Source organism: Rutidosis leptorrhynchoides, chromosome 6, assembly GCF_046630445.1.
Source record: "Rutidosis leptorrhynchoides isolate AG116_Rl617_1_P2 chromosome 6, CSIRO_AGI_Rlap_v1, whole genome shotgun sequence".
In the NCBI taxonomy this organism is placed as follows: domain Eukaryota; kingdom Viridiplantae; phylum Streptophyta; class Magnoliopsida; order Asterales; family Asteraceae; genus Rutidosis; species Rutidosis leptorrhynchoides.
This window is the reverse complement of record NC_092338.1, coordinates 124,504,779-124,517,299: the sequence shown is the minus strand read 5'-3', so window position 1 is coordinate 124,517,299 and position 12,521 is coordinate 124,504,779. Positions and strand designations below refer to the sequence as shown.

At 33.8% G+C, this 12,521-nt stretch overlaps 2 protein-coding genes across 2 annotated transcripts; both read right to left on the bottom strand.

Annotated features, from left to right (window-relative positions):
• Positions 1–1,351: 1,351 nt before the first annotated feature.
• LOC139855482 (GDP-mannose transporter GONST2-like) lies at positions 1,352–3,938 on the bottom strand. The gene is made up of 9 exons (XM_071844706.1): positions 3,742–3,938; positions 3,449–3,653; positions 3,075–3,214; positions 2,802–2,931; positions 2,183–2,281; positions 1,941–2,095; positions 1,744–1,860; positions 1,555–1,652; positions 1,352–1,481 (listed from the first exon to the last, which is right to left on the bottom strand). Exons 1-9 carry the CDS (start codon positions 3,936–3,938, stop codon positions 1,438–1,440), a joined length of 1,185 nt encoding a protein of 394 aa, XP_071700807.1. The 3' UTR covers positions 1,352–1,437.
• Positions 3,939–5,772: 1,834 nt separating this feature from the next.
• On the bottom strand, positions 5,773–6,624 carry LOC139856181 (chitinase 2-like; the record flags this gene model as incomplete). The annotated part of the gene is made up of 1 exon (XM_071845431.1): positions 5,773–6,624. A coding segment is annotated over one exon (852 nt), but the record flags the coding sequence as incomplete, so codon positions are not given.
• Between the last annotated feature and the right edge of the window lie 5,897 nt (positions 6,625–12,521).

The following is a 12,521-nucleotide window of genomic DNA, read 5'->3' as shown; positions in this document are numbered from 1 at the left end:
TTCGGTCGATGGAACATACGTTCGGTCGATGGTCAGTGACGAACGGTCGATGGTCTATGGACGAACGGCCGAAGGTAAAGACAATCTGCTCAAGGTTATGACAAACTCTCCTCCGGTTCTAGGTGAGACGATCGGGCGAATGAGGCTGACTAACGATCGAGGGACTCAGACGAACGGTCGATGGTCAAAGACACTCGGCCGAGGGTAGTTCTTACGTGATCTGGGCAGAAAAACCTAGGGTTTTCACCTAAACTTCGATTTTAGCAATATTTTGACGTTCAAATCACATCCAATTACGAGGAAAGCCTAGAAAACACGCTCAGATGCTAAAAAGACACAAAAACTCGAAAGAAACACGTAAAGAATATAACTTTTGATGAAAAACCTGTTTTGACCAAAAACCCTAAAAACATCCACAGCTCTGATACCACTTTGTAGACGTAATTAGGATCTTAGATTAATCGTAATAGCTAGATTAGAGGCGGAAATCACTAATCTATGGTGATAACGAATACTATGACACTTCGGGATCAATAATACCAACAATTGTTGATGTAATCGACGCCTAGGGAGTGTATTCGGCTGGGGTTTGGTATAGGACAACTGCAAGATCAATAAACGTCGGCTAAAGGGTGTAGGGTTTTGTAACCTATGAATGAAACCCGACTTCTCTATTTATATTAGTTTACAGTGTCCATCGGTCGATGGTCTCTGACCTTCGACCGATGGTGTTTGTCCCTCGACCGATGGTCCCTACCATCGGTCGATGGTCTGAGCTGCCAACCAATCAGCTCTAAACCATTTCACGTCATTGCTTAATCAAATCAAACACAAAATATCAATGTTCATACATGACTGAATTATAAGTAACATTACAAATATAACTCATCACAATATAGAACTTGGGATTATGCATCAATAGAAAGCATGATCATGGAAGAGAGCTGCTCTGTGCCAAGCTGATTAGCTTTAGTTAGTTGATCCTGCTTAAAATAATGTTCATCCCATTTTTATATTTAAACAGCTGATATCAGTTTTTATATCTAAACGTCACTAACTTTATTTTTTTACCCGTTACAAAAAACAGGCGTGCAGAACTACATTGACCGAGATCAGGCGAAAGACATACATCTTCACACCCAAATAATGCGAAGTTATGAAAAGAAAAGTAAGTAAAACATAAGAAATAAAATTTGTTGGGTATGTAATGTAACATCTTATTAAAAACATAGCAAGCATAACATATAGTTTAATACTTATATCTAACAACTGGCATCTTCACTCCTGGTGTGCCTTTGGACCAGAATATAGCTACTTTACATAGTGGATCCCTTATGATCCCCAATTCGGTGTCGCCTATGATCATATTTGATCTGCCTCTTGTCACCGATCAGAAAAGCAATTTTCAGAAGATATTTGAGTTAAAGAATGTATGATTTATGACATTTTGGCCTTAGCAAAGAATACACCAGCAAATAAACCTGAAAAATACCACATATAAGTAAGTACATAAAATGATATATCCAATTAATGTTGTTGCTAAATCATACTTACCAAATAGTATGCTGAATAGATTTGGTACGCTCACCGGAACGTTGAACAGCAGTATACCAGCAATTGAGATCGGAATCTTGTTTAACGACCCCACCAAACTACAAAAAAACACATATTCATTGAAAACGTCGCTTATACATTGATCAGAGTTGGTTAAACAGTTTATCGAGTGGACAATAAAGCGTTTACCTGTAAGTGGTCGGGCCTGTTTGGTTTAAAAACCACATGGAGGTGAAGCTAATAGCGAGCCCAAGAAGCCCACTAGCGGTTGCTACGACCCAAAACATTGGAATCTTGATTACATCCCTGAAAGTTTCAGCCCGAAAAAAGTTAGGGATTATGAATATTGAAAAGTATTCAATAATGTGGTTGAAATGATTTCTTACGCGTTTACTACATAAGTCCACTCGTCAAATATGATAATCAACAACGCCCCAAATGGCAAGGATAGCAAATTATTCAGCAACACCATTGAAACTTCATTAAGAGAACCAGATTTTGTCACAGCTTTTGCAGTATCCATCACTCGTCGTAATGTAAGCTGTTTGCAAAGTACATTAACGATTGTTAACACAATAATTAAAATTTACTTAAATGCAAAAAGTTGAAAGTTGCAGAAACAACGTACAGAGTAGCTTGCAGTAAGACCACAGTTGACCAGTTGCCACGTGTAACCAGCGGCTTCGAACGAGAGATCTGTGATACCACCAGTTACAGCAGAGATTATCTGTAGATGTTATGAACTCATTGTTATAAATTTAATAAGTTGAAGTTTCCTTTAGTTCGATTAAGTGTGTGTTTGATAAAATGAAATGATAAGGGCAGAATGGTTCATAAATGATTCAAATGCTATGAAAATGGTTGGTTCTGAATGACAATAACGCAGTTGATAATCATTTTAAGTGAACAATGTGATTGCGGTAAAATTATACTATTAACCTTTTGCATGATAAAAAAAACAATATATATGCTTAATACGTGTGTTTGATATAATTTAAAAAGAATATTACATAAAATTTTGGTGCTTAATGGTTAAATAGGCATTTCAACTCTAAAAGTTCATCACCAAATGTTGAACCATTCATTAACATATGTGGTTAGAAGATAGAAACAAACGCGCTGAGCATTGCTGAATGCTAGCATTGCTGAATGATAGCATTCAGCATTGAACCATTCAATTAGGAGGTACTCAAACGTAGCCTAAGTAAATTTCACAAATATTAGCTTAACATCACAGAAGTACATACCATTAGAAACATAGCAGTCCACACTTTCTGACTCTGTCGCTTACGGAATATATATAACTCGCCAACTGCTGTCATAATGTTGGTCACATTTTTCAGGATTGTTACCATTGCAATATTTATGTGCTTCAAACTGGTAAGAAACATGAAAGAATTTACATCTATAAGATTAAATATAAAAGTAAGAATTGACAATTGATGTGTGTAAATCCAAAATAACCAGGTTCGACCAAACCCATACTAAAATTGACTCATTACCCAAATTGCTCGACATACCTATACATGCCTGAAACAAGCATGGCCACAAATATCACATTGACAGGTATCCACACCTTAATCAGCTTCCAGTTAAGTTTTTCAAGTGAAACTACTCGAAATAAACCCAAAACAATCACTATGATTGTACTGATTAGATTCTGCAAGAATTACATGCACAAATTAACATTAAAAGAAGTGCAGTAAACTAGACATGAAATAAAAATCAAATTTGTACACAAACTAAGTTACAAAAATACCAGATTTATTTTATTTTATTTATTTGTGAAATCATGAATCAAAATTATACTAGTAGATCAAGAGATCTAGTAGTATTACAATTGTGTCACCTGCGTGTCTGATTAAACGATTACAACCAAAAAATCCAGATATACCTGAAAAAACATCAATGATATCCCTGCATTGAAAGCATAACTTGAAAGCACAATTTTGTTGAGCAATATCATGCTGCAAGAAGACAGACAATAAGCCGCTCCAGATATCAACGGTCCAGATACAACTTTCAGTTCATGTTCCCTCTTATCATTTGGGTCAACTATGATTTCATTATTATCAGACATGACCCGATTACTTCTGGATCTGTATATAGGAATAGATACTTTTGTCAGTTAATTTTGTTACACGAGAGGTTAGTCACTTCTAGTATTGAACATGAAATGTGGCTCACCTTTCATTTGTTCCTCTGCGTTCTATAGATGATAATATATCGCCACTTAGTTGCTTTCCTCGAGGAAGAAAACCGCCAATGAGCCTACGCACCACATTCACCTTTCCGCCATGTGGAGAAATCTCGAGTGATGAGTTAAAATCCGATTCCTTGACATCAGGATTAACCGTAACGTTCAACTTGAATTCAGTTGACATCAAAACAATTAAGGATAGCCTGTTGTCAGCCTTGAACTCAGTTATAATCTGTTATCGAACAATATATTTATCAAAACAAACAAACACAAAAAAATACTCCGGAAGATATAAGAAGACAAAACTACATAAGCATTAAAAGCGTGTGGTGTGGTAATTCGTGACTGTCAACCGTACTGGTTGGGTTATTCTGTGACCGTTTCTGTCTTTCTGATAGATCATTCACAACTATGTTAGAATTATATTTACTAAGAAAATATCACAAATCTATTATACTTAACATGAACTCCTTGCATTTGGATCAAGAACACTAACATGAGGACTAAAGCACAAATATTTCTATCCTAATTAATCATCTCTTTCATATAGCCAAGTATCACATATAGCAAATATCTTATTATGTGTATGTAACTAAATTACCTTCTAAAACAAACTAGAAATCAAACTCAAGAGTCAGATTTTTACCTGAATTGATTCTTGTGGTCCTGCAACACAAGTAAGAATGAAATCGATTCGCACAGACAAGCGTAGACTATACAAATATTCTATAAAGAATTCGTACGTATTTCATAACAGTTGAAGAAATAAAACAGAAATATAATACTACAGGTATCCAAATTCACACATAATAAAAGAAGGGTATATTGTCAAAATAATGTGAGAAACACTTAAAGTAGGAAAAGATACAAGTGCGTGCAACTGAAGACTAATGTTCAATGCATTCGTTACCAAATCCCAAAAAGAAATATACAACAAAATAAATAGTAAATTAGTAAGCATCCCTCTTAAATAATACGATGTACTAAGAAACTATATAAAAAAGTCAACTGTAAGACTAGATTATCATAGATTGCTTCATCTACAAGTGTCTGTGTATGTGAAAAGGAAAAAAGTGTATGATGAATATTCAACGCTGTAAAGAGCAGCAAAGTGTTGGGGGCAGAGATGAGAGAATCGAGTGGTGCGTCATGCCACAAAAAATGGCGATATATATTCAGTGTTACGTGTTATGATTTAATGTTTAAATAATTTAATTGTGGGCCTTATGGGCTTATAGGTTACGGACTGTTTGAAAATGAGAATCTTTGCTGTTAGTTTGGGTAAGGCCCACTACGTAGAAAACATAATTGTTGCAAAATAACTTCACAAAAGTTGTTTAGTTTCTCTTTCCCTCCACGGCCCCTAGAAATTTTTGTTGAATTTAAAATAGATTTGATAAATTTTTTTTTTTTTTTACTTAAATAGCAAGTTTTATTTAATTTATTTGATGAATAAATAATTAAGAATGATAAATGAGAGTATATTGAAGAGTTTAATGATATTTGGTACTCCGTAAGGCGACAATTATTATGAGGTATATATAAATAGTAAGATGAACACTTATTTCGATACAGAATTACATTTGTGAAATAACACAAGCATTAAACTTTCATACTAATAAAAGTTACACTAGTCAAATTGAGATTTTCAAAACACAAATCCAAACACTCTTAAAACTGAATACGATTCACATGTTAAAGTTTATGAAGGGAGAAAAGAATAATCAATATTGATGAAGCTTTGATAAACATATTTAAACTATATACATATGATATTTAAAGATATGATCATGGCACGTGAAGTCTAACCGGATAACCTAAACAAAAACAACAACAATATCCAGTCTCGAATATATGAGCTACAGGGATGCCTCTATCCTAAAATAAATAAAATCGTTTCTCCACCAAACAAACAAGTCATCCCTTTACACGGAATGGCCTTAGAGAATACCTTATTTTCTTACATACAATTGAAAAAAAAACGATAATAATCGTACTCATTATGCTCATGATGTTGATTATGCTGCCAACAAGGCCTGAGCTTTTCGTTCGTATCGAAAACCATTGTCTTTGGATTCATCAGCACACCAGACAAAGATTCCTCCAAGTTTACCTTGTCTCTTTAACTCTTTGCAGGCCTCAAAGAATCCATCATTAGGAGGCAAACCTAAATTACCCTTACTTATAAAACTGGCTAAAAGTTGACTTCCTGCATAACTCGAACTTTGCAGATGATTAAAGTGATTCACAAACTGTTTAACGTTAAGCTTGTCATACGCATAAAACTGGAAATTTACATAATCAATAACATGTCCATATTTCTTCCATAAAGTCAAGTAATGACTGTTAACAAGATCATCATCTTCATAAGGAGCAATAGAAGCAAATTTGATGGTTTTTTGTTTCTTTAAAATTGTGATAAGTTGTCCAATGCATTCTGCAAAAGTGTCCTCATTGTGCGAGTGAAAGTGCTCGTAGTCGATATCGATGCCATCTAAATTGTACTGTTTGATCATGCTGGTTAATGAAGAGACTGCATTTTGAACCCATGAGGTGATGGATTTATAAGAAAAAAAGGCGTAGTTATTTTTGGTAACGGTATCGCCACCTAGGCTAACAGCCACTTTAACGTTCGAGTTTTTGGCTTTTATTGATGCTATTTGTGAAGGACCCAAATGGTTTGTTTCCCAGAAAACATTGAATTTTCCGTTGGTTGGTGATGGGTGGTTATCTTGGGTGTAATCGATTGCGAATGCCAGGATGAAATGGACTTCGACGTGAGGGTTTATCGGTATGTCTGATAACTCAACTGAGTCTGATTCAGCACCAATGTACTCCCGAAAAAGATTTGAGTTTGCAGCTGTATATATATAATCAACAAACAAACAAATCAAATGATTAGGTTGTGTTTAATAAAATGTAATGATTAAGTGCCGATTGAAAGTGAATTTTAATGACAATAACTTGTTTGATAATCGTTCTGAAGAAACTCTTCGAATGACATAAATCAACGTATTCACTTTTTACATGAATAAGTAAAAGAATATAAGCAGTTATTTGATAAATGTTCTTTAGGAGAATATCGTAGGAAAATAGAAGTGTTGAATGGTTAAGAGCTAGACTATTTCAATTCAGTACACATTTTTTGTCATTCAGCACCATTTGTCATTCAGACGTGACAAACAAACGTGTTGAATGTTAAACGGTAATCATTGAAGGCAGTCTTACCTGTGCAAGATGATACATGGAGCACACAAAGTATCACCATTATAATAATAATGCTAAAGTTCATTTTTATTGTAATTGGATTGAAGATTGTTGTTTTATTGATTGTATGTTGTGATCACTATTACTTATATATAGCAGATCCGATTTTGTCAGTTATATATGGTATTTGATGATTAATACTTATGAGATATTTATGATTCGGTTTCAACCGGCTGGAGTTATCCTACAGAAGAAGGAAAAAAAAAATGTTGATATATCCAGTAAATTATGCTTTATTATTGTTGACATTCATATTCTTATAGGTGGTGTCACCATGTTTCAAGATCAAAAAGTCTTCTGGATCGATGTTGACATATATAGTGGAATTTGAACACTAAAGATTCAAATTTGGATGTTAATCCAAGAGAATACTTAGAAATCTTGTTGGAACTACATATACAACAATAAATGGCCAAATAGTCATAAAAAAATAATATAATTGTTGATGCATACTTGTATGGTCGTCGCTAACCGAATAACGTTTATTATTACATTGTACACCTAGTTTATATATACGCGTGGAACTGATCAGTTACAGAAGCATATGTTACTGTTGGGCCATAATGTCTAGCGGCTCATTCGTGTGAATGAGGTCCATTAGGGTTAATGTTTAGTTTGCCTATAAATATCAGTTTCATGCATTCTTTAAGGTTAAGAGAGAAGAGAGTAACCCTAATTAGGAGAGCCGTTTTGGCGATCCTGGCGTAGGGGAGATCATGCTCGATCTCCCCTGGCCACTAATGTTTCTCTGTTTAAATCAATCATGTAATTTCGACGTATATTAAGTTATATTGATTTATCTTAGATTCATCGTGTTTATCTCTTCATGTTTATAATGTTTATCACTTATCTTGATCCAAACGTTAAATCGATGCTTGTTTATGATGAAAAGATTCGTGTTAGTGAATCAAGGGACCAACAAATTGGATTAAACGATCTAATCTTCAATATCGAGTGCGGAATAACTCGATATTGGGTTTTACTATCAAAACAATCAATAAATCAATGATCTTAAGTTGTTATATGACTTTAGGATGCTTAAGATCAACCCAAACGAATGATAGACGACCAAGGATTCGGCTTTGACACTTAGGAAGGTTTAGGATACGTAACCCTAACAATGAACCCGAATTGGCCTCTATATACATTCAGCACGTGCAACCGTGCGGTTGCAGCTTGCAACCGTGCGGTTGCCCAATGGACCCGTACAGATACATACCTGCATCCGTGCAGTTGCACTCCAGGTGTATAAACTAAATGTTCAACCGTATTAACTCGTAAACTATTATACACCGACTACTATAATGAACTTGGGGACTAACGTAATGCACCAAGAGACTCCCCCTAGGACCCAGTTTATTATTTTAACTAATAAAATCAACTTTCACCTGCATTAGACAAACAAACACACAATCAACCAATTCGAATGACATATAGTTCATACGTTCACGTCACGTTATTACAACCAAATCGAAATAAAACAAAATAAACATTCAAGTTCAGAGTTCGAGAGTTCATGATCACAAGATAGAGATTAAGTGCAAAGATCATATGCATAACAAGTGCGAACAGCCCTGTTGAACTGAATGACATGTTCCATGTTGTGCAACTCGTGGGAAATCGGGTGTCGACGCAACACCTTGATGTCCTTTCGATTTAATTGAACAGGAAGGTTCTCACGGTGTTTCTAGCAACCCTGTCAGCCATGAGCTTCTACCTTAAACTTATACCTTTCGATTCAGAGAGCTTTTCTTGTCTCAATTTTATTGCATACTCCGAAAGAACGCATTTAGGTACCAGCCGCTATAAACCCCATGCTTGAGTGGAAAGCCTATAATGATGGAATGATATGATGTATTTGGGAATGATAGAATTCTAAGTCAGAATAGCCTCCAGAAGATGTTCCCATCTATCTAGATTAATCGGCACAACCCATACCACATACAATAGAAGTGAAGTCCTGCTCAGTGATGTCTTCATGGACAGAATGATTTGAATTCTCTAGATCTGAAACTCTGTCACTTCTCCCCCTCGAATATAGATAACTTAAGTCGTTCTGATCTGCACATTGTTTGTTCACCTCTCTTTTTCAAACATTGAATACATCGGATGAATAGAAATTGAATTACAAATTGATATCCCTGATTCTTTGTTGTTGATGTGGTGCATCATCTTTATTCAGATATACAAGAATCACATAAAACATAATCCATTTTTTTTTTTTTGGGATTTCTTGATGTTGCCTTTTGTCATACCCCGTCCTAATCCATCTGGACGAAGTCACCAACATCTGGTCCCATTGCGATGATCGACTCCAAATAATGTCTTTAAAATGAGCAAATACACAGCGGAAGATTTCTTTCATACCTGATAATAAACATGCTTAAAAGTGTCAACCAAAAGGTTGGTGAGTTCATAAGTTTATCATAAAACAATAAAATTCATCATTTTGATAGACCACAAGATTTAAATCATGCATGGTACAAATGGGCCCGAATCCTATACCCACCTGTAATGTACATGCGATATCTTTTAAATACAGTACACCTTTCTCGTGAACGAAATCATCTTTCATAAATCTTAGTAACCGTACACATATCTTGTGCACAAAAATAACATACACATAACCTGTGTATAAAATCATTCTCTCGATACATAACATTCACTTTTCATTGCTTTCATAGCCTGGCTTGGTAACCGACCTTAACATATAATGCGCATAATAATATCTCCAAAACAGAACATCTCATCTGTATAATAATCATATAAACTTCGAAGTACTAAACACCACGCCCACTAGCCCTTCCGTCTAGTGAACATTCTGGGTGGGGGTGTTAAACCCGGTAGCTACCTTTAGGATTCGCTTCAATTAGGCGTGCACTAATTCTCAAAATTATTGATGTTCCCTAATTCTTAGGTTACCAAGCAATAATAATCAGGGAAAAAATATTCATATCGATTGTGGCAATTATCACGTCCACATAATTCAATGGTGGCAATTATCACGTCCACATAATTCATTCGAGGAATGTTTTGCTTGTGTCTATCTCGTCAAACATTTATAAAAGCACTTCATGTATTCGCAGTTCAAAATGTATTTCAAAAGCATTTAATAAAGCAGTTGTAAAAGTAGCGCATGTATTCTCAGTTCCAAAAATGTAAAGAGTAAAAGGGAATCAAATGAACTTACAATACGATAGTTTGTAGTAAAAATATGCATACGACGGAACTGAATAATGCAGGGTTGGCCTCGGATTCACGAACCTATATCATGTATATATATATTAACACATATAACGGTAATCAAACAAATTTATATATTATATCCTAAATTATATATTTTATATATTTAATTTGTGTATATATTTAAAATGATTAATATTTATGTAGTTATATCAATATCTATATATGATTAGTATTATGTTAAAAATACCAAATTTTGTTATTCATGAATATTTATGTAGAAATGTTAATATGATTAATACATACTTATATGTAATATTACTATAAGTATATTTTATATACATAATATTTATTTGGTAATATTAATGATAGCAGTGAAAATTTTATTTGATAATAATAATAATAATAATTAAGGTAATAGTAATAATGATGGTGATAATAATAATATCACTAAATATAATAATAATAATAATAATAAAAATAATAATAATTCTAATAATAATTAAAATGGTAATTTTTAATAAAATGTTATTTTAATGATATTAAAAATAATAAAAATGATAATTGTATTAAACTGATACTTTTCATTATAATGCTAATAATGATAATGTCAACAATGATAGTTATATTAATAACAATAATAATAATAATGGTTTTACTCATAATGATACTACTAATAATATCTAAATGATAGTGCTAATAATAATACTTATAATGATAATAATAATAATGATAATCATATTAATAATAATCATACTTGGAATTATAATCATATTAATAAATGATAGTTAATATCTATTTTATTTAATAATAATAATAATTATAAAACTAATAGTAATAATCAATAAGATAATAATAATAAATAAATAAATAACTACCTCAAGTTAGAAATGATAAAAATAAACTGCCGTGGCTCAGGTTCGAACCCGAGACCTTTGGTTAACCCAGACACCCTTCCAAACCATTTGAGCTAAACTATGTTTCTGTTTAATATTCGGATTAAAATTTATATAATCCTTCTGTTAGTCGGTTCTTCTTCTTCTTACAACTAATCCATCTATTTTATCAAAATCGTAGTAACCTCTCACTATTATTGTAATAGCATCACGATCAAAACCATCTTCATTAATATTACTTACGTGAACCGTCATCCTTCTTAATCGTTTATCACGTATCATATTCATCATAATTTAATCTCACCCATCACCATTATTTCATAATCATCGTCATCATTTGACAGAAATCGAATCATCATCGTTGTGTTATTTAATAACTTGCATCATCATCATCGTTTGTCATACGTACCACCATCTTTATCATGCTTCTCATCTCAACAGCAAGATGAAACTTCAGTCAACATGGAAGATTGAATCACGGTCCATGTACTAACCGAAACATGGCAGCCCATTCATTTGATGAAGCCCAAGGGAAGAAAAGAAATAGTTCATTTATTTAAAAGGAGCCCAATCAAACGAACAAGTTAAACCCGATATTCGATTTAGAGATAAATGTTGCAAAGTTATTCAGTGGAGTCCAAGTTACATAGAAAAGAAAAAAATATTGGCACATTCTAGTCTTTATCTTACAAATTTGTCGACCATGATTTAGCCATGTTGTCCCACTAAAAAAATAAACGTGGTATAATATTGGTTAGTGGTGATGGCCATTAAGATTAAAAATACAACTGTGCAATCATCATCATCATTTATTTAAATCACTTCATTCGCTGGTGATTTAATGAAAAAAAAATATATATCACAGCTCTCATTCTCCTTTTGTTAGGTTTAAATAAAATAGAGGAATAGAAGAATTTGTAGTTGTAGTAGGTGTAAGGAGAGGTGGTTCCTGGTGGATTTGGGCGATGAACAAAATAAAAGAAAGATGGTTCGTGTTGATGGTGGATTCTCGTTGAAGGTGATACTTCGACTGTGATGATGGCTACTCGTTGGAATGGAAACAAGGAAATAGATAGAGGAGGTGATATGGTAGTTGTAAATTAAAGTGGTGATTGAAAGGTGGTTTCAAGGTTTAACAGAAGTTGGGAGGTACGTATAGCAGCAACAATAAACTGCAGTAGCAAGGTGGTGGCGGTTTAGCTCAATACAGAAAACAAAAACAGTTTTAGTAATGGTGATGGTCTTGGTGGTTGATGGTTGAGGTGATGGTACCATGGTGGTTGGTTTGACTCGAAAATAGAAAACAAGATGGTGATTCGAAGTGTCTCCCGTTTAAAGGTGATCGAGTTTAGTCGAGCATGTAAGGTGTTTGTTTGGTTTGGTGTTTTGCAGGTGGAAGGAGAAGAAAATAGAAAAGTGCG